The 24,019-nt window shown below is 36.0% G+C and overlaps 1 protein-coding gene across 3 annotated transcripts in view; it reads left to right on the forward strand.

Moving 5' to 3' along the window:
• Positions 1-24,019, forward strand: part of LOC129745684 (POU domain protein 2-like) — a 202,635-nt gene that overhangs the window by 111,851 nt on the left and 66,765 nt on the right. For all 3 annotated transcript variants that reach the window (XM_055738959.1, XM_055738960.1, XM_055738961.1), the window contains exon 4: positions 23,841-24,019. This exon is cut by the window's right edge and continues 1,354 nt beyond it. In XM_055738959.1, the coding sequence (XP_055594934.1) occupies positions 23,841-24,019 (179 nt within the window). The remainder of the gene's footprint in view (positions 1-23,840) is intronic.

Consider the following 24,019-nt stretch of genomic DNA (forward strand, 5'->3'; position numbering starts at 1 on the left):
ATTTTCTGAAATATTATATATTTTTGAAAGAATTTCAACATTTCTAGCTTAAAAATGAACTAAGATTAAGAAAAAATTCTTAGTGAAATTTCGAATAATAAACTCGTGAAATTTTGTTCGCTAATCTTCTGGATTATTTCCATAAATAGTACGTTGGATAGGAAAGAGTCTCCTTTTTCATGTGGCAAATACTAAAAGATGCTCGATGATGACAAAGTTCAAACAGTTGACAGTTTACATTCCAAAATATGTCTGCAGCAACACTAAAAACAACGCAGCTTGATTTTTAAACTTGATGTAAAGTGACAGTTTTATTATCAGCTGAACCAAAAAAAAAACCGCCAAAAAATTTGCGCCAAAATTTGGCTTTTTCAACCGAAATTCCCATCGATTGAAAGTTACCGATGGAAAAAAAATCTCACCCCATTCATCTATTCTTCAGACGTTTTTTTATTTTACTTCCAACTTCACCCTCTTAAAAACGTTAAAAATTGCACCAACCTTCTAAAAATGCATACGCATTAACGTTAAATGTAACCTTTTTCCAAAATTTTGGAAAATTTGCTTCTATTCCCTACACATTTTGGTTTTGTGCTGAATGAAGCAAAAGCAAAACCCTAAAACGAAAAAAAAGCGAGAGGGTAAAATTCACCGATGTCTTCCGTTGCCAGCATCCCTTTTTTGGGATTTCGTTCTGGATCGGCGTGAAGGTAAATTTGAAAAAAAAACCCAAATCAGAAAAAGGGGTCCACATTTCGAAACACCTTTTGGTTTTTTGTTATTTTGCGCGCAGTTTTTTGTGCGTTTGAAAATCGTAAAACAAAAATGCGGGAACGATTTTTTCCAACGGAATTTTCAACGACTTTTCTCGAAGATAAAAGCGCGTCACCGTTTTCCGCTTCTTCCTCTTAATTTTCTCCCGCGAACGATTAACAGTGTCAGAATTTGCTTTCCATAAATTAAGAAGTTTTTCTTGCGGTGTCTACGTACTAGGAGAAAGTATCACTGTATCGACACCTCCCATTTAGTTCAGTTTCCTTGAGATATGATAAACAAAAAGAAACCTGTACGCTGCCGCGCTTCTGAGTGTTCTCTTTTTATTAAATGGAAGTTAATGATCGGACACATTTCCTTCGATAAGGATGCGCATTCGAGCTATCTTTCGGCGGACGGTAAAACTTCCCCATGCAAACTCGTAAAAGCTTTCGGCAATTAACATAGCAACAAATTATTTGAATAAAAAAATTATTAAAATGACATAAAACCAAGAGAAGCGTAAAGACGCCCGATGTAATGACGGCTTTATGTCTCAATCGTAAAACGAGCATTTTAACTCTAGCATGTTAGCATTTTTCTCTCAGTGTATTAATGGTTCATCAAGCCGTTGACCGACTTGACTCAAGTAGGCGGCAAGTAGGCTTTTACGGTAATGTTTTTTTTCACAGCCAACTGAATCAAGTGCCTGCTTAGATGTTTTGCCAAAAAGCACCATGTTGAATGAAAATGTAGGCCTTTTTGGAGCTTAAGAGTTCGAATATTGGAATTTTAGATACCGAACTAAAATCTGAAGAAGCATTTTTTAACATCATCTACTCGAAAAATTAACTTAGCAAAGCCTATGAATATTTAAAATTTCCCTGTTACGTTCATCATTTTCTGTCCTGTCAATTCCAAGGAGAAGGAAGGTGTGAGCAGTCGTAAAACGTTCCATATCAAACGAAAAAAAAGCCTCTCGAAGCACTTTAACCGAATAAACAGAAACTTCGCATTAGGCGAAATTAAAAGGTCGTAAAAAGGTAAGCAAAACAGTGGTAACCGTCAGATCTAATAAAAATAAGAAATGAGCCACTGACTTTTGCATTCGGCTTGAAGGGCGGCTTCAAAAGCTTTCCGTTCCGTCCCTCCAACGTAGTAGGCGCTGATGGTGGACGGGCTTTTGGTGATTTTGAACAAAGTTTATGATTAACAACCGTGTATGAAAATCAGACGATACATACACTTTTCGGACATTTTAATCCGACCGGGACTCTGTTCAGGATGGTTTCATTTTTTGTTTCGGAATTTTACGATTTGCGCAAATGCTCGGGTGCATTTTCCGTCCATGTTGATCGTAAAATCAAGAGCATGTTTCGTGGTCATTTTCGTTTCCGGAACCGTCGTCGTACGTTTATTTTTTTCCACAGATTTTAATCGGTGCCAAGCGACCAGCGTGTTGAAGAATTGTTCTGCGATTGTTATTTCGTTTCGGAATTCTCTTGTTCACTGCTCTGTGGGAGTTTTGATAATGAGCAATTATATGCAAAGCTAAGGTGTGTTAAATTTTTCAAAATATGATGAAAAAATTTCGCATGGATTGAAACATTAAACATTAAACTTATTTGAACCCCAGTTTGAAAAGTAATATTCTAACATGTCTGAAAAAAAGTGAATCTTGTGGAATTTTGTTTGTTTTTTTATTTTAATTTGATTTAGCTCGATTATCTCTCATTGAACTTGACGAAGATTTTTCATATAAGCCAAACAATCACGGAGAAAAAAGTATAGTTTTATCAACTATATTTCGCCTATATTCAATCATATTGATGATTGATTCTCGACCAACTGTATTTACTAAATATTCAACTATATTTGTAAGATAGGTTTTATGAATACAACTATAAATATGATAGCCTCAACTAAATTATATGGTTGATTCAACCATAAATAAAATAAATTCAACTCTATAAACTAATTGATGATTGCCATTCAACTATATACATTGAAGATTCGACTATACATCCATGATTGATTGATTTATATATAAAACGATTAAATCAATTATACCTCTATGATTGTTCAACCAGAAATTTATATTTGAATCTATTATATTAACTGTTGAATGCATAAAATCAATCATACAATTGTAGTTGAATCTATCATATTTATATTTGAATGTGAGAGGTCAACCAGGAATGTATAGTTGATTCCATTATATTTATAGTTGAATGCATAAAATCAATCATGCAATTGTAGTTGAATCTATGACATTTACAATTGAATCAATTATACCATTATAGTTAAATCTATTATATTCATATTTAATTGCGTAAGGTCAATCATTAATTACAAATTAAGTATATTATAATTATAGCTGGATGCCAAAAAAAACAACTGCACTTTGATGATAGGTATAACCAGCTGAAATAATAAGAACAAAAGTCGTCTTTTTTCTCCATGATAACGTATTCGGTATAACACACGTATGTTTACATTAATGATATTAGTTTCTTGAAGATTTGTATTAACAAATATAGTACTTTTAAGTTGTCGAAAGTGTTTAGTTTAATTTGGAGAATGAAATTTCATTATTGAATCTTTGAGTTATGCTTTTCAAGGTAAAACACTATCAACAACTGAAAAAACGAAACATCTTGTATTTGGTATAGTTGTATTTGTATAATTTGCTACCAACGGGCTGTAACTTTAATCAATGTTGAAAGGTATCAAATTTAGACAAATCAACATCTTAGGTTTGCATCGTGAATTGAAGATAAATATTGAACAAAGCATAGGTTAAAAACGAGACAGTCGTCGAAAATTGAACAAGAGTTTCGAACGTAAGCAATAGCCGATACGCACTGTTTGATGTTGACTATCGCTGGATAGAATCCCGAATAGCAGGCAATATCCAAATTAGAAATCAGGACTTAATAAGTGTATTAAAAATTATTAAATAAATTTAAATAAATATGCCTGCTATTATTTTTCCACAGGTCGTTTTAAGCATTTCTTTTTTTTTCGAAGTGGTTTTCAGTAAGCAACCGGTTTGGTATGCACGCTTACTCGGGACAGCGCGCATCCACTTATCAGTTCATTTAGTTTAAGCTTTATTGCTCAAACAGTTTTCCACAGGTAGAAGCGCTTGCGCAATTTTCACCCAAGTGGATTGGTCGCAATTTAATACAACGAAGTAGACTGTCTGCTGAACGAAAAAACGTCATCATCACACTTCAATCATTATCACCTTCAACATCAGGGCCTCCCAAGATCAGGCAAATCAAAAGTAAGCCCCAAAAGGTCAAACCCAACATTTGAGTATGAATTAGCAAGAGGTCAACGAGGGCGAATTTAAATTTCGCCCCATAAAAAGTGAGAGGATCTTATCTAGGCCTTAGTTTTTTTTTGTTTCAGCAAAACAGGCACAGCAGTACGATAGAGATGCTTCAAAGCGATTAAAATCCAAACAAAACGGAGACCTAAGTCGGTCGCTCGTTATCTATCGTTCCGTAAAGAGAAAAATGTGCTCCGCTTTGCCTCCTTAAATTGACCCCTCTCTTCGTGGGCTACTTGGATTGTTTCAGTTCACAAACATGTAAATTGATATGATATGTATATTTTTTTAAAGGTTCCAATGTCCATTTTTCCCTCTACTGATTCTTCAGGAAGGCAGCTACTTTACGTAGCATTTAAATATGTTTGTTTTTCGAGGTTAGCCGATTTTTCGAGGGTGCGTTCGCTTATCCGAACGACTTAAATAAAACTAAAGAAGGGGGAAAATGGCGTTGTTCACTATCACGTTATAAATTTCGGAAGCATCAGGTGCCTGTTCGAGGTTTGGCTGTGACCCTCGTCTAGTTCAGTCTAATAGAGAGAGTTAGAAAAATGTTTAAGATAGGTAACATGCAGATTAGCGACCAGCTTAATGGCGTTATTATTCACGAGCTCGGTTTGCAACAGGTGAGGAGCAGGTTAGGTTTTTGGCTTTCAGAGTTAGCGAGAAAACGCGGTTTTGGGAAGCAAATGTTTTAATTGCTTAATTTAGCAGATGGGTTTTTTTTGGAATTTTTGAGCAGTTGGAGTCTATGTAAATGCGTGGATTTAGATATGCGAAACATTTAATAAGCAAATGGAAATAAGTCTTTTTCCGTTCATAGAACCTGGTGCTCAAGGTTGGTTTTTAGGAGCATTGAAGTTTTTTCACTATGGATGACGATTTATAAGTGACACATTTAACCAGGTTCATAAATAAACTTATTTTGAAATTTTATAAAACCACAAATAATTTCCATCGAGTTTTCATTTAAAAAAATATCTGAATACACTTTGCACTATTGAATGATGTTATTTATACATATTGCCTCAATATTATCCCTGATAAGACTAAAATCGGTTGGAAAATTCTGTTTCCAGTTCAATGTTTCTAAAGCAATTTCGAAGTTAACTTCGTAGTTTCGGTTAGGTACAGCAGGAATGGTAACAGCGATTCTAAAACCGCAAGTTCTTTTGCGCGCCAATGAACATATCAGCAGCTGAGCCTAGGTCTGACGCATCAAAGCAACCCGTTAAAAACTCAAACTATGACGCAGGCGTTTGTCACGTGCTGTATACGATCGCTAGGAAAGGGTAACAGGGACCTACCTCTCCAAAACTGAAGTTAGTTTTGGTAACCATGGAGAACACGCGCGCGCGCTTCTTAAAACATATTCTTTCAACAAATAAAAAAGGATCTTAAAACATTTCGGCTGCATCCTGTTGCGTCCCGCTCGTTCGTTGATAGCCTTTGCCGCAGAAGAGAACGGAAGGCGGCAGCACGGGTTAAATCCTATTTCTGGCTTGAAAACTATGAAAAGACTCGGGAGGATCGTTTACGGTCGAAAAAAAAAATGGATCGCAAAATTAAGAGGATGGGGAACACCTTCGGGCGAATCGGTTTTCTTGCGTGGTTTGTTGTGGGATGTGCGTGAGGTTGACGGGTGTCGGTCGTGCTTCTTGTTCTTTCTATTTGCCAAGGTCCTTTCATGTTGCTGCTGCTGGATAATTTTGTGTCACGCTTGGTCTCAAAAAGGGGTTTTCGATTCAAAGAAGGGGGTGTGGATCGACGTCAATATGGAAAGGTGCGGATAAAAAGTGAAAATCGATTTCTTATTGTTGCACAGTTTTCATTTTTTTTCCTTTTTAGTGAAAAACTATTCATCAAAAGAGATGAAGAAAAACTAGTTGCAGACTGTCAGCTTAGCCGAAAGAGATATTATGTTAAAGATTTTAATTTTATCCGTAACGAGGGACCTGGTAGATGAAATCGAAAGCCCAAGATTTCCAATCCTTTCTTAAAGACGAAAACGCAACAGCACAAAGCAGGCCTTTGTTATCATGGCCTACTACGAAGAAAATTAAAACCGATGCCAAATGATAGCCGAGTGTCGAAAATTAAGATCCAAATGAAATCGAATTTCGACTGATTTTTTTCATCTTTTCTTGCTTTGCCGTTTGCTTTCACTGCTCTGGAGGAAATCTGGGTTGAATAAAAGGAAGGATTCAACATTTTTAATTCTCACAAAGGAAGTGCAAGATGTTTCACTTGAACCAAGGCGAAGGAAAAAAAATCAATTGTTAGGTTTTTTAATCTTCAAAATTAATATTTGTTAGCTGTGGGACGAAAATTCATTTGGCAAGATGAATGAATTGGTTTTTAAAAGATAGTGATTTGATGAAAAAACAACTTTTGGACCACTTCGGATTTTACATTCACAGTACTCCATACAAGCAAAGTCTATTATGTCATTAGCTTACTCAAGTAAGACGTTTCATGAAAATAAATTTATGAAAAAAAAGCTCTAAGGATCCATAGCAATTTGGAGTCAAATGTCTCGAGATGTTTGAAAAAAATGTTCCTAAAATGTTTATAAACGATCGTGACATAAAAAAGGTGTAAATTCCTCACCTTGTGGTTGCATTTAAAAAAAAAAAAAGACAAAATGACCGATTTTCATACAATCGTAAACATCAAATCACTTGAAAATTATGTACCTCACACTCTACAGTTTTGAGAATCCCACTTTTGAATAAAAACCAATAACGATGCCGGCCAAGTCCGTGTAGTCAATAAGAGGAAAGGAAGTGCAGCACATGTGAAGATTTGTTTTGCGAAGACCGGCTGTACGCCATCCCTCCACGAATCTCACGCTGAATGTTTGGGGGTGAGGGTAATGTGGCAGAAAATTCACCTTGGTAAGCGATGTCGCCACGGTAAAACCTATGCTCCTGAGACGACAAAAAGAGTTGCCGGTAGTTTCAAGCGAAACTTTAACCTCTCTCTCCGAGATGCCGCAAATAAGCTGGGTGTATCGTCTACAACCGTGCATTGAGCCAAAAAACGAGCCGGACTATCGACTTACAAGAAGGTAGTGACTCCAAATCGCGATGATAAACAAAATACCACGGCCAAAGCGCGATCCCGGAGGCTGTACACGACGATGCTGACGAAGTTTGACTGCGTGGTAATGGACGACGAAACCTACGTCAAAGCCGACTACAAGCAGCTTCCGGGACAGGAGTTTTATACGGCAAAAGGAAGGGGAAAGGTAGCAGATATTTTCAAGCACATGAAACTTTCAAAGTTCGCGAAGAAATATCTGGTTTGGCAAGCCATCTGTACCTGTAACTTGAAAAGCAGCATTTTCATAGCTTCCGGGACTGTTAACCGAGAAATTTACGTGAAAGAGTTTTTGAATAAACGTCTGCTGCCTTTCCTGTAGAAACACGGTGGTTTCGTACTGTTTTGGCCGGATTTGGCATCTTGCCATTACGGTAAAAAGGCCATGGAGTGGTACGCCGCCAACAACGTGCAGGTGGTTCCCAAGGACAAGAACCCTCCCAACACGCCAGAGCTCCGCCCAATTGAGAAATACTGGGCTATTGTCAAGCGAAACCTAAAGAATACCAAAAAAAACTGCTAAGGACGAGCAGCACTTCAAGGCAAACTGGCTTTCTGTGGCGAAGAAGGTGGACAAGGTGGCTGTACAAAATCTGATGGCAGGGGTTAAGCGTAAGGCCCGGCAATTCGACTATGGAAAAGCGGAAGCCTAACTGAATATTTTTCCTAAATTGTATACTAATTAAACTTGAAAAAGATATTTAATTTGATTTTTTAAATAAACGATTTCACCGATTTACACGCGTTTTCCCTTGACCAAATTTTGACCGTATCACCCTTTACAGCGCATCAGAATGGTCACTTAAGTACCAAATTACTTATTGAAAAAAAAACTTTCCCGGTTTGGGGATCGAACCCCGACCTTCGTGGTTCGAATCGAACATGCTACCACAAGACCACGTCTAGCAAAGCACCTCAATGCACTTTTTGTGACTTAGTAGATCCCGTTTTGAGCACTTTTGTGCCCTTAATGTGACTCAAGTCCCTTACAACGTACATATAATTCACTTTTGTAATTTTCAACTTCATTAATGAGTACAATTTAGTGCACTCATGGGAATTGGGCATAATAAGTCACATACAACATACATATTAATCACATTTGCTACTTTAAAGTTCATTGATGAGTACATAAAGTTCACTCAAGGGAATTGGGCAGTTGACTCTCTTTGTCAGCCAATATGTAACTTTCAAAGCCTTCATTTAAGTAAATATGAGACTTTTGGTTGCTTGGGTAATGATAAGATTTAATCTGATAAAAATGAAAATATCACATTTATCGAAATAAATAACCTAAAAAATTCATGTTTGATTGAAGGTCACAATAAAAACTTTCTAAATTTAAAATACAAGATATACAATTCATCATCTCTGACAAATTTCAGGTTCAGAAATGAATGATTTCCTGAACGATCAAATATGAAACTGGTAAAAATAAAAAATAAAGAATATTTAAAGTCGTTTTTCGAACTTTTCATAGATGATGATCGATTCTAAAAAGATGATATACAATAGTAAAAATAGATGAAAATATTAAACTGATGAACTAACAAATCTACATGAAAGTAAAAACTCATTTTGTATTAATTTATTAAACTTTTTAAATTAAGAAATAATATTTCGATGATTATGATGATGACGATAAATGATCTGAAAAAGTTTAATTCTCAAATAAGTTAAAGTTTGGAAAAATAAATATTTTTAACATAACTAAAGAAAGTTAAAAAAAGATTTTATTCTTTATTTATTCTTTATTCTGTTTAAGTATTGTTTATAAAAATAACTTAATTTCAATTTACTTAATACTTACTGAACAAATCTTAAAAATTCTAATAATTTACAGAATTGGAAAAATTACCCAAATAAATAACATGTTTCGTTAATTTTGCAGAAGTATAATTTAATGCGATCTTGAAGAAAGTTGAAATATGCCTTATTTTAATTTTTTTTGCTATTTTTTTCAATTTCTAAGCGCAGAATTTTCAAAAATATTTTTTACCTATTTTCAAAAGTTTTAGGGCATCAAATATCAAAATTAGCGCTTAAATTTTTTGAACCAAAGAGAAATGTGAATTTGTGGCCTTGTAAAATTTTTCAAAACCGTTTTAAATGTGGAGTTCAGCATTTAGAAGAACAAGAAAAACGAAATAAAATGGCTTTCTGAATATTTCATATCAGCATTAAATTTGTAATGAAATAAACGATTTTAATTTTTCCATAAGTGATTAGTAATAAAGTTATGGATGAACTTGTTAAGATAATCTTCTTCTTAAAGAAGAGGAAGGGTTTTTGTGTGTCAGGATAATTTTACTTGGGAAAAATCTCAATGAGGGGCGGGGAGTGGGGGGTTAAGAATCACCACCATCGGCTTAAAGACTCCGAACTCTCGAGCAAAATGATGAATTACCACTTCATACAAACATTCAAGCGAAACAAAAAAAAAAACAAAAAACCAACGAACTTATATCCTTATGTTAATTTCCCAAACCGACAATACCAGATTTCGAAGAATGTAAAACTGGTAGGTATATGATTTTTGGAAAATTACCCGGAAGGGGTTTGTTTTGGTATAACCTGTATTACTAGCTCGAGTTTATATGAAAACTGTCATAATTTTATTTATAGCATATTCTAGCGTTTTCATCCACTTGCCACATTGATATTTCAATGAAAATCAGAGAAGGATTTAACTGGGTTTACTATCGAAACACAATTCCAACAAATCTTAAGGCGTACTTTAAAAAGTGAAAATCAAATTATAAAACTCAAGCCTATTATCTACACGTTCCACACAACAATAAATTACAGCCAGCATTAGAAGAACCGGAAAATCTTTAGAAAAGCATCGCGCTCACAATTTTCCCTCTCGAAGCGTTTGGAAAAAAAAAGCAACGAAAAGAATCGAAAACACAAATAAAGCTCGTTAAGGAAACGACTTTGACCACTTTACCATCATATTTCGAAGCGAGCGGAGATAGGAAGCGGGTCAAAATGGAGGGATACCGTAGAAAAGCCCCAGGAAGAAAATGGGAAAAATTTTCCATTTTCCACTCCAGTTTTATGTATGCGGGTATACATAATGTATAAAATAATAATAAAAAATAATCTTCTTCGGCCACTCGAACTTCCTCTACCCAAGGCTCCCGCCCACCTCTAGGGGGAATACGGATCCCGAGCCCTAGGAAATAAAAGTTCAAAAAAGTTTCATCTACTTTAACTGGGAAAGAATGCGAGAAACTCGACCAACCGCCCCAAACCGAATGTGTTCAGCATGTGCAATGGCTGGCTTTTCCAAGTGGAAAAATCCACCTATACACACATCCGGAAAACGGAAGTTACCCCCCGGGAGCAGCAGCAGGAGAAAACATAGAATATAAAATTTCATATTTTATCATAAATATACCGTTCCGTCCTTCGCTCTCTGTGGGGCTATTTTGCCTGTCTGTTGTTTGGTTTTCCCTTCACAAACCAGAAGAGAAGAAGCAAAAGAAAAATAAGCTCCAAGGGAGCCCTCGACTCTGATTGGCTGAAAATTTTTCCAACCAATCCGATTTTCCTACTTATAGCACATATACCTTTTACAAACCAGGACGAGAAGACACCATCTATTTTTATTATTTTCCCTAAAAAAAAAACCTCCATATCGGAAATTTGAATAGAGAGAGAGGAAACCCCTTTATGTTATCCCTTCACGAAAAAAAAGTCCTGTTGGCTGTGATTCGACGCCTTCCAATCAACATACAGAAAGGGCTCGTTTGGCTAAGGGAAGGGTAATATCCAATCGTAGCAACCCGAGCGAAACTGATTTGAATACAGAACATAAAAAAGCCAAACACTACATACTGATGCATGTTTTAGCACCCATTTTTCAGTGCCCCTGCTATTGTGAAGTGGCAAACACGCAGTCGAGCAATTTTCCGGGATGCTTTGATTCCCCATCCACACGACCGAACGAACCCTCTAACGATTCTTCGCAAAATGTTCGTTCGTGGCGTGCTACGATCGGATTGGGCTGGCGGAGCCCTAATTTAAATTCTAAAAAATGAAGGATGCGCACAAGGTTGCCACCTCGGGTAAAGAAAAAAAAACCTTCAACCAGAGAGGTGTTTCACACATTTAAATGTAAGGGATGGTTTTTCAGTAGGACTGTTTTGATTGTATGGGTGGCGCTACCTATCGGCTGGGTGGAACAAGAAGGGATTCCGGGAACGCTTTATATTCAAATTGTGGCTCCAGTTTTCATCCCCCTTTGCCTTGGCGGACTCGAAAGGGGTGGTATATAAGCAGCACACCAACACAACCGTGGTGCAGTGATAGGGAAAAACGACAAAGATTCCTTTTTTATTATTCAGCTTTAACATTCAAATGCTTTTGGGGTCGTCGTCGTCGTCGCTGCTCGTGTATTGTTCCTCGGACAGAGTGGAACACCGATGCCAGAGTGAGATGGAAAACGCGACAGTTTTGAATCCCATTTAAGGGTTTCGTTGAGTTTTTCTCGTTGTTGTTGTTTTGCCTTCCTTCCTTGACTTCCTTCAAACAACTGGAGCGCTCAGCTCACCTCTCGGGCAAAAGTGGTATGTATATTTTATCGATCGAATAACGAAGTTTCACTTTGGAGCCTTCACAATATCTTGCGCCCCATCGGAAGAAGGGGATCGAAAGAGAAGGCATGCAGCAGTTTTGAGAACGCGCATGTCACAATATATACGCCGGGATTACTGGAGGTTCGCTCTCGGGGATTCAAAGCGCGCTTCCACATTTGTTCGACACGACAACGGGCGACGGCTCGTTATAATATGTGAGTTAGTATGACAGGGCAAGAGGACGTCGTTCCAAAACCCTATTGCTCGAGGTGGAGAGTGGGTTGAAAGGGGGAGAGAAAAGGGGGTTGGGGAGGGATTATGGAAAATGGGGGACTCTTTTTTCCTAGAAACGGAACGGGGGATGGAAGCTACATTATAGATTCTATGTATGCCTGACATATGAGTGGCAAGCGGAACGTGGCGCTGAGTATGGTTTCGTGCACATACCGAGAGCAGAGGTAACATAAAACTTGCCATTAAAAGCTAAAAATGAATTTGATGGCGGTTCGTTTTTCTTTATTTAGTGTTTGAATGTTATTATCATATTTTCCAAATGTTTAAATCTATTATTCATTGATTTTGTTATAAAAAAAATCACAAAAATATTATACTAGCTGATACCGTGTGAGCTGCTTTCGTTTGCATGTTCAAAAATTTAGATATTTTATAGTGTTTTATTTTAACAAAAGTAAAATAGTAAATAATAGATAGAGTTACAGACAAAATTTTTAGACCACCAATCAGCAAAAAAAAATTAAGCTGCAATACTCATACTGGGGTAAAAATATAATTAGCAGAGGTTCTTCACACCTTTGATTATAAATAATTAGCATAGCATAGCATTACACAGTGGGAATTTTCGAGCCAAAAAAGGTACAGAATTCAGGCAAGGACGACTTGCTTGAAAAAATTATGTAAAAAACACGAATCGAATAGTTAACACCGCTTTTTGATAAAATGACTCTGAACGCCTCATTTTGCCCGATTTCCCTTTTTTTTTTGGGTGTAAAGTTAGAATTCCGATTGTAGCAAACTACCTTGCAACAAAAAAGTTATAGAAACCGTACTTAGTTGCCTTAGACAAGTTGCTCATTTTGCCTCTTTTCCACTAAACATAACAAATTTTAAAAAGAAATGCAGTCAAACAAAGTGTAATCCAACAATTTTTCTTCATGAATGATGACGGCTAAATATCCCAATTTCCCCTAGCTTTTTTTAATTTTTGAATAAATTTCAGTGTAACAATCGAGCAATTCATATACTAAATACAAAAACCTAGTGATTAAGTATAAATTAGGCGCAGAATTTAGTAGTGTACACCGCTTAGTGCTCAGCTTACGAGAATAGTCGCAATCACCCCGATTTCCCCTAAAATCGAGCGATATGTTAAAAAAAATCATTATGACAAACGACAAAGCGTCAGGAAATGCACAAAAATGATTGAAACAGGTGTAAAATTTATTGTTGAATCGAATGATGTGCACCGCTTAGCATTAAGTTGACGAGCCTCAATCACTTCGATTTCCCCTAAATTCATCCAATTTTTTTGAAAAATATACTGTTACAAACGAGAATTTCCACAGCCACATCCAATTTTTTTGAAAAATATACTGTTACAAACGAGAATTTCATTCAACAGATGCAAAAAACATCGAATCGGGTGTAAAACTTATTGCTGAATAGAGTGATGTACACCGCTAAGCGTGAAGCGTGGAAAAAACATTGAATCAGGTTGAAAACTCATTGCTGAATCGAATGAAGAACACCGCTCAGCACTGAGTTGACGAGGAAAATCTCATTGTATCCAATTTTAACTAAATTCATTCGTAAACTCATACAACATGAACCAAAAAATCGTAGTAACAAATGAGAAAACATCAGAAAAGGTACAAAAACATTAAAACATGTGTAAACGTAATTGTGGAATAAAATAATGGACACCGCTTAATTTCTGTCGATGAATAAAGTCCTAGTTGCCTCAATTTTCCCTTAATATTTGCAATATATTACAAAAAAATCTTGTAACATTCGAGAATGCATCACAAAGTGCACAGAAACAAATGAACCATAGGTGAAAAACTAATTGTGGAACAGTTATAAATATAATTGATATTGGATTAAACATAATGAGACCCTTCTCGTCGATGCAACAGTAACATTCAAACCAATCTCTTTTATTACAAGTACTTTTTTTATATTTCATGAATTTAGGGGAAATGCGGTCGATTGAGGCTCTTCTCATCAACTGAGCGTTGAACAGAACTGATCATATAATATATCAGGAAGTTTAGAAGGTTTAGCGGTGTACTAGGTTCTATTCAACAATCAGTTTGATGCATGATTCAATCAGTTTTGTGCGATTACTGACGCATTCTCAATTTGTTATTGTTAATTAAGTTTTTTCTAAGTATATGGCATGATTTTAGGGGAAATTGGGGCAATTGGGATTGCTCTCATTAACTGAGTTCTGAACGATGCCTTTCATTAGATTGTAAGTAAGTTTAACAGATTTAATTTATTTAGATAACAGATTTAATTTATTTATAAATTCCTTTGGAGAATTTATGAATTGGCACAAAAACCATTATCAGGCTTGGTTCCACAGAAGAAACGAAAATGAAGTTGATTTTTCAGTACAAAATATTCAATTTTCCCATAAGAACCTGAAAGTTCAAATTCACTCATGTTAATGTTACTTAAAAATTCTGCAAAAAATCATGGATGAGTTTTGGCCAAAAACAAAGCTTTTAAGACCCCAGGGTTTGAGAAAATCACAAATGACTCCTAAGCGACTCAGTCTAGTGCAGACATTGAGTTGGCGTCGCCAACGATTTAATCGAAAGAACAACAGTCCAACTATCTTGATACTAGGAGATCTTTGCTTAAATTTATCACGGTTTTCTCGAGTTTCCCATTTACAGAAACTTCTCATTGGCTGTTCTTTTACAAGTACAAATACTTTTACAAGTATCGATCATGCATGATAATGCAAATCCAGATTACTTAAAAACATTGCTCTCTTCTCTAAAAAAATCACGCACTCGAAATATTTTAATTCCTCCACATAACTGTTCTTATTACGGTAAATCATTCTTCGTTCGAGAAATTTCGAAAAAAAAACATCAGTCGTATTTGTGAAATACCACGGATGTAGTTATCTTACTATTCTACTATATCTTACTATATTTCTTTCGAAATAATCTTTGATTAATCGCTTTAAGTCATTTAAAAAAATATTCAACTCACTTGATGCCGAATTATGCACACCAGTTATTGAATACAGGTTAAAAAAAAGGAAGGAATGTCTTCCTGTGAGAAAAACGATCAGAAACAACTAAAAATCATGGTAATAAAGAAATATGATGTTTCAGACCTTTCCAATTGGCTAATTTCAAAAATTAAAGGAGCTACCATTTGTTATGATAAGTTAGAACACATTCCATTCAGCGATTTTTGTTTATACAGAAAATTATGGTCACAATTTAAAAATATATTCCAAAACAGAAAAAGCTGATTACTTGCTTGCGCGTTTTTGCACAAGGGAATGTTATGGAAGAATGGCACTATATTGTCTCGTTGTTGTGGTAAACCCGTAGAACATATCCTAAATGGGCCTATCGGGTTAAATGATCCTGCGGCTGTTTGATGAAATGGCTGACTAGACAGCTTATCTGACCAATGCATTTTGAGGGTGGTACGCTTAGAACATAAGGCAAGAAAGAATTTTATGAGTTTACAAACTCAAAAAAATTCAAAAAATCATACAAGGTGTTGATACATTTCGATGTAATATTTCGAATTTTAAAAATTATACGTAAAGAAGCTTAAAACAAAAACTAGGATGGTTTTTGTTTCTTACTCAAATGAACTTAAGAAATTAAACATATTTCAGTTTTTGTGGAGGTTTAATAATGATGATATAGTGGAATAATAGACTGTTTTTGTATGCCCCCATCATGTTTGTAAAATGCATCCATCCTAAAATAACAGGTTAAATAGAATAAATAAATGATTTTTATCATTGAACCTTCAAATCTAAGCTCTGCATAACATCTTAAGAGAGATTTGAAGATCTAAAAACAGATTTGATAAAGTATTTCTTATAGATGAACTGCCTCCTGCCTGCAACCCTAACTTTTGTTTTTTTCCATAAAATTATAATGTACATAGATTTTTATAAAACTTCAGCTTTGTCGTACGGAAATTATTACTTTCTAGCAGTTTCAATGAAATTATACGGAAATATTGCCCAAAAAACAGAAATTTTGTTCAAAACATAAATAGGCGCATTTAGCCCGCACGGTTTGAGGTTCGGCATTTTAGACAACACTTATGATAAAATCGTTTTCTTGGAAACAGAAGGAAATTTTAACATAAAAATTACTCCAATGTATAGAAAACAGATGCCTGCACACGTGTATATAGTTTTTGTACACATATTCGATGAGATATTTGATTAAATCTAGAGTTTGTTTTGATTAGGTCGTAAGAACCACTTGGTATGTTTTGAGAAAATCGATGTTTAAGTTCTGAAACATTATTTTAATTCTTATTTTATGATTGTTGGTCAAATTCGCCTGCAAATGCGAAATTTAGTGTCAAACTGATCGCAGAACATGATGATGTACATGATATTTGCATTAATTCAGTTCTTATCAATGAAGATGTACTTACGACATTTTGCATTTCTCCTTAGGCGTAAACGTCCTTTTGATAAATCGATAATTTTGGCAGCAAAACTGAATGGATTGGCTAAAATCTTCACTTATTCATTCGAAGTTGATTGAAGAAAGGTTTCCATTGTTAATCCTATGTAGAGTAAGCGGAAATCATTGATTGATGGCATTTGCAAATATTGCACTGTGGGACTATGGCCCTTGGAAGTCCACCCGGACATATCTGACCACTACCATTAGCGCAACTGGCCGTTCGAGGAGTGTGAAAAAGCATTCATCGCTTTTGATTATTTTGTTTGCCTCTGTAATGAAAAAAATAATACTGACTATTCACACGGTGAAAAGTTAGGCTTATGGTACTCACCCAATACAAATCCGGAGCCATTTATTCGATTAGAACAGTAATGATCACTCCTGGACACAGTTTTCTTTCATATTTATTCGAATTTTCATAACTTTGATCACTCGGCACAGAACTTGTCGCGACGATGCATTACGTCATAAAAACCAACCTGCCGAATTATGTTTAACGACCTTTTGCATCAAGGCAAAAACACGGCTACACAAAATGACGTAAAAACCAAATAACACTGAAAAATGAGAAAGTCATTATTCGTCCTAAATTCAAATCATTGTGTAAAAGTTATTTAAGAATTAAATGAAACCAATATTCTACCAAAGATAAAAGACATGTTTGTCAATCGTTTGCAGCAAATAACTCAATTTTGTTTATATTGGTTTATACGACCTAATCAAAACAAACTCTAGAAATCAGTGTTCTGCTTAATAGGCGCATGTAGCCCGCTCCTCCCCTACTATCATCAGACAAACTTTTTGTGATGTTCAAATAGTCCATTTGCATTAAGTGCCCTTTTTTTATCTACCTGGTACAAGAACACTTAAACGATTTTTTGGACCGAAAGGAATGGCCTCCAGTTTACCAAATATGACTTCAATAGCTTTATAGAATAGAGCTATTCCACATCAAATACATAGAATAAACATCAAATATGTGCTTGTGTAACTTGTTTACATTGGTCATTCTTGAAACCTATTTTGACTCCATCCAAAATCGTTGTCATTCGTATGTGGGACGAAATGTTCATAACAGAACGTGTTGTGTATGCTGGACTGGAGGAACTTGCCTAAAAGTGGTGTGATTGACCATTATTAAATAGCCTTTAAATTCGAATAAAAAACCTATTAGTTCTGATTGTTTGATTCAGAATGGTGGGTTTATTTGTATTCGAACTGAAAAACCATTTTACAAACCAAAAAACTGTTTATCCGCGATTTAGTTCCGTTTTCTCAAACAATCAGCAGATTATGCAGAAAATGTGTTTCCGTCGCAGGGAAATTCTTCTATAAAAGGAAGGGGTCTCGCTCGAACCCTTATAGAAACATCTCTTGTAATCAAAATATCACATTTATATACTTTAATTTGATTCCATTTGCATCACTGGTTCTCGAGTTTAGATGAAATTTATGTTTCCTTTGAGAGAGACCAACCTTTTTAATTAGATTAATTATATACTGAAAATGAACTTAGTATTCAAAACAGAAAGCAACAGTTTTTGTCTACTATTTCTGCGATTGTTAAATTCATAGTAAAAACTATAGATGGGCGAAAAATAAATTAACTATACAATTTTCACTAACCGTCCTACCGTTTAGGGGGAAGTTGTCTACTACCGGACACTTAAGGTTTTTAAGCAATAACTTCAAAAATAGATTTTTGTAAATATTGGTTCCTCTACTGATTTGAAGAGTATCAATATTATGATCACTTTACTATATTAGAAAAAAAATAATTTACAACATATTCATGTGGTAAGAGAAATCATTTCAAGTTAGTTTTCACTCATTTCCAAAAGTGTTGTCTATGGCCGGACACTTCGATATACTTCACCAAAGTTGTCACCAATGGCACAAAAACGTAGCAAAATGACTGAAATCACTTGCGCAGGTCTTGTGAGTATGTGTTTTCTAATACTGAATGTTCTATGAAGCCAGTCATAAAAGTTTTTTTGACAAACCAGAATGGAACATTTGTTTCGAAAAAAACTAGAGAAAAATTCTCTATGACCGGACAGCAAAATCTAAAGTTTTTCAGAGGACCCAAATAGTTTCGTTATTAAATCCTTATCTTCTGCTAACCATTTGAGAGTGCTATAGAGATGAAAAACTGAAAGTTTCGAGTTGAAATCATCTATAATTTTGAATATTTTCTTGTCCGGTCATAGACAACAACTTGGTGTCCGGTCATAGAGAAATCGCATTTTTTTTTTATTTTCCTAATATTTCGTTTGAATATCCGTTTTGGTATCTCATATCTACTGTAGTCGAAAGATAACCAATCAACGATGTCGTTCATGTGCAGTTCAAATTTTACAAGCCGAAAAAATTGACCACAATACAAATGCAAAGTTTAGGCGATCCTCTCCGTACTACTAGGCAAAAGCTTTAGATGCCTATCATTGGTTTACCTTTTCAGATTGGATTACCATTGTTCTTACACCATATCAGGCTACTATTTACTTTATTTTCATGGTGTTAAAACATTATTAGGATATTGTGTTTTCGAAAAATCTATGTTGTCCGGCCATAGACGATGTCCGGCCATAGACGACTTCCCCCTATTGTAAATCAATGAACTAATTTAACAAATCGAAATATAAGAGCACACCAAATAAGCCCTATCCCATCAAACGTATAACAGAGAAAACTTCCACTTGGAAATGGAATTGAATTCATTGAAAATCAATTACAGTAAATCTCTTTGCATGTTCACGTCTCGTTAAATTAAATGCTATCGTTGCTGAACAATCGCCACCCACTATTATACTACTCATTCTTACCGAGAATCTTCGGAAACAATATCTAACAAAGGAGGCTAGGACAACGACGACGAAGAAGAATTGGCAGGTAAGGAAGACCAGGGGTGACGAAACAAAGCACACACATGCAGTAGTGTAGAATATTCATCGCAGCAACCTCATTTCCTCCCCCGCCCATACAGCAGCTGCTCATCGTTGCCAGGACAACATCTAGCATAAACAGCAGCCATCTAGCACGTCAACAACAGCCAACGCAAAAATGCATAGCATACTACGACGCTCCATTATACAAAGTGAGATATTGGATATGCTTCTCTATCTTCTATGTATAGTATACTCATCTTCTCGAAGCGCCAATCAATTGAAGAAAGTGCATGTTGCCTGCACGAAAGACAATAGAAGGAAACTGGCAACCTGTCATGGGAATGGTTGGGGTTTCTACGTTCATTCGTAAGCATTAATGAGTCTGGATGCGTACGTCTTGCCTCGAGGCCAATCTTGTGCACAATTCTACCATATCCATGAAATAATCTCCTAGAAAATATGAACGAACGATCAACGTCTGGTACTCTTGGCAATGCAAAGACAAAGACCGGCGTCATCGTTCCAGCTTCTGCTCTATTGGAATCACGCACGGTACGGCACCGCAATGAGTGACGGCGGGTCAGGTCTGAGGCCGCGCATTCCGCACACAAATCCGTTTACATACACAGTAGGTATAGGTACAGGACGCGTTGTTATGTTCACGTGAATCGAATGAATGAAGCACGGAGACGAAGAGCACCAGCAGCAGTCATCGACCTCGTCAGAGTTTTTCTCGAAACGCGTATAGACTAATTTTCCGCCCCGCCATTGACCCCTCTTTCGCCGTGCCTCAATCGAAGGGAAAAATCCTTCCCGGATCGAACCAGGGTTGCCATCCGATTGTCGAATCAGTGAAGATTTTCAGGAAGATGTTTGGTGGTGGCCGGTTGCACCTTTACCATATCTTGCTATGTAAGTTTCGCTCGACTGCTTCTTCTTCTTTCTTCCATTGAATCGCACACACAAACACTAGACCAAAGAAATACGAACAAAATACACGCGACCGACCTGTACACATCCGGAAAACTAGCCGGCAGCCAACCACCCTCATCAACTTTGGTCTTCCCTTCCTGTCCACCGCACTACACTACATAGTTTGATTTTCCCGTGCTGTGTCGCCTTTGGTCTGCTGCATGCTCCCTACCAAAACAACCATCAGCTTTAATTCCTCCGAACTCATCAGCTTTAATCTCGGACACGGCCTTCGATTTTTCGCTTCTTCTCCTTTTTCGGATCGATCACAGACGCGTGCTGCAGTTTCTTCTTTCTCCTCGCCTTGCTTCACCATCGATTGATCCAACCAAACGCTGATGTTAGCCACAACAAGAAGAACCTATAGCAGCATCCCTTCGTTTTGCCTCTTGAGAAATTGGATCACTTGAGGAATTTGTTGTCACCCTTGCGTTTCAATTTTCACCTAAACAAATAATAAAATGTGAGTAAATTACATCACCCCTTTCTTTTTCCACCCGAAGACATCCTCCATCATCGTTGTCATTTTCCTCGTTTAAGGGTTGCCGGTGCGGCTTGAATGAATCTCAGTTGGCCTTGAGGCGTGTAATTAGCCATTGAAGATGTCACTTTCACACACGAGGTGAATTTTTCAATCTTCTGCCGAAGATGAAGGCCTACTGAGTTTTTTCAATGGTGATCTGATTCATATCGTATACGAAGCCAATTTTTTGTAATGGTTCAATCAATCAGCCTGATCCCTTTCGAGTAGCTGCCGTTACGGTTTTTTGTTGTAAAATTTAAACTTGTGAATTAAATATTATCCAGAAGTTCTGACTTTTCCCAAACTTTTGTGATAAATTGAACAGTACAGTATTTTTTTATAATTTAATGAAGAGAAACGTGTATAGAAACATTCATACAAAACTATTAGAATTTGCATTTATCCGAGACTATGCAAAACTTTCTGTAACTTTGGTTCCGGTCGATGGATTCCGCGTCGACAAACAGTGTGCAACATTTTAACAACGTGCTGAAACAAAGCATCAATTAAATATCTAAAAGTTTTAATAAAGAATAATTCTTGATAATTGGCCACAAAATAGAATACTAATTTGATTATTTGTTTATTGTTTATTTATTTAATCCATCGGGCCAAAAGTCCAAATGAATGTGATGGGAAAAGCACTAGGCAAACCATCAAAAAATGAATTATAAATATTAACTAAGGCAAAAAATAGGTATTCAAAGTCCAATACACGCAAGAGAAAACACAGATTTCTATAGAATTATGAGCAGCCTACTGCATCTTACGAATAAGCTACGAGATTATAAGTGATTCTCACGCAAAATGTGTCAACTTCAAACCAAATACACTAAGTTCTTTTTTTACGCGGTTTGATTTTGTTCAATTTTTCTAATACGGCTTCTTTCTGCGCGGTTTTTTGCCACACGGCTCTCGCGAATCAACACGTTTTTTGAGCGAAAATATTCTGAGTCCTATACGTTAACTACGGAATTCATACCGCGTAAAAAAAACCTTAGTGTACTACAAATGAATTTAGTACTTTTCGAAACAGTTTCCAAAACAGCGTCACAAAGTGCTTCTTTTCAACACAGTTTTGATTTCGAAGGGAAAACCGACCCTTGAGAGTTTTAATGAATAATTTTTTAATCATTCTATAAAATATCTTATGTTCGAAAATATTTCATTTTCCATGTTTTCTTATAGTTGTAACATAAATAAAATCCTTTGCTATAATTTAAAGGGAACCGTATTTACTGACATGAAACAATTATTTTTCGCTCGTTTGGGATAGACTCATCACTTTTCGTTATTGTCCAACTAACTGGATAAATTAACTTTTCGTAATGATGTGCTCGTGCTAAAAAAATCAGTTTTTGCAACATGTTGCATGAATAACTTTTTAGCTCTCAAAATTTTGTTCCTCTTTTTCCTCGTCTCACAAAAATTATTTCGCAGATTGACATTACTTTCTACAAGAAAAAATGTCTGCCCATTTTTATCATACTGAACTATATTGCATGGTTTTTGTGCCAATTTATAAATTCCTTAAAGAAAATTTTTAGCTGAATAATTATGTCGAAGGTCGTAACTTATTAAAGAAAAAAAGTTATTGGGTGTTGAATAGGAGTCTGTTGGCATTGAAAAACAATAAATTCAATTGAATTCACTGGGTGCCTAGCGAGGTATTAAGGACTACTTTTTATGCAATACTTCGCGAGGCACCAACAGTGCTGTCAATTAAATTTAACGTTCCACTGATAACAGATAATAACCTTTTTACCTAATAAGATACGAAGTATGGGACCATTCAAAAATTTCGTAACGCAGCTTTTTACGGTTTATAGATTTTTGATAGAAAATCCAAAACGAATGTGTTACGTAGGGGGGAGGCGGTTCGAAAATAATCTGAAATAGCATTATTTGAATGGTCCCTCCCTTACGGTTTTCGGTAAAGTTGTTTAGCGGAAAATTTTTTTTGGATGATTTTTAAACTGGCACAAAAACAATAAACAGGCTCTTTTTCACAGAAGAAACAAAAATAATTTTGATTTCTCAATACAAAATATTCAATTTTCGCATACAAACCTAAAAGTTAAAATTTACTCATGTAAAAGTTAGATACTAAAAAATTCTGCAAAAAATCATGGATGAGTTTTTAACCTAAACGAAGCTTATAAGACCCCAGGGTTTGAGGAATTCAAAAGTCACTCCAAATCGACTCAGTATAATATTGCATACTGTTCAGATGACCTTTGAGAGTTTTCATTAAGTTCAAGAAATCAACTTTTTTTAAAAGATCAAAATCTTGTACGTACATATTTCGTTATTCAAATTCTCTAATAGCTATAATTTAATAAAAACATTTTCATTTGCTACAGTTTAAGGGTACCATTTTTCCTGACCTGTAACAACTAATTCTCGCTCATTTGGAACAGATTCCTGCCGAAAACAAAAGTACACTCAAAAAAGCAAAACTAACCAGATCTCTCGTGAAGTACACGGAAGAAAAGCAGCGAAAAGACATTAACCAACAGAATCTTTCGCTGCTGTGTAAGTACGGAACATACATAGAACTACAATACAAGAAAAGAGGGGGGAATATATCCTAGACTGACCACACGAAATGAACTCGTTGTACAGATTGGGGGTGGCACTCACACTATTTAGCTTCATATACACAAGGAAATCACCGGAAGACGTAAAAACACAACGATTTTCGCGCGCCCCCGATCGATATCCTTCAAGAGGGACCACCCAATGCGGAATGCCAAAATATTTGGCCACATTGTAGGTGAATTTCAGGCAAAATTAAAGCTCAGTCACACAGGGTGACCTTTTTTTTGGAAAGGGTTATGTTTATTGTTTAGTAATTTTGTTTTCAAATGTTTAAATATTTGCAATGATTAACTTAATTTTATTAGGAATTATGAATTGTCTCCTGTATATTTTGATTTAAGAAAATATTAATTTGTTTTTTTTTTATTTCAGGAAAAATATGGCTCAACAACGAGGCTCAGTGGCATCAACCGGTGTCCCTCACAACGCGCAATCTCTCCGCAGCTGGACAGAATCCCTTGCATCCGCCAGCTATGATGAACCACCCCGGTGGTGTTGGTTTTGCAGGCTCGCTGAATCCCCCGTCACCGGTTGCTACAATGGGTCATCAT

Source organism: Uranotaenia lowii, chromosome 2 (assembly GCF_029784155.1).
Source record: "Uranotaenia lowii strain MFRU-FL chromosome 2, ASM2978415v1, whole genome shotgun sequence".
Taxonomy (NCBI): domain Eukaryota; kingdom Metazoa; phylum Arthropoda; class Insecta; order Diptera; family Culicidae; genus Uranotaenia; species Uranotaenia lowii.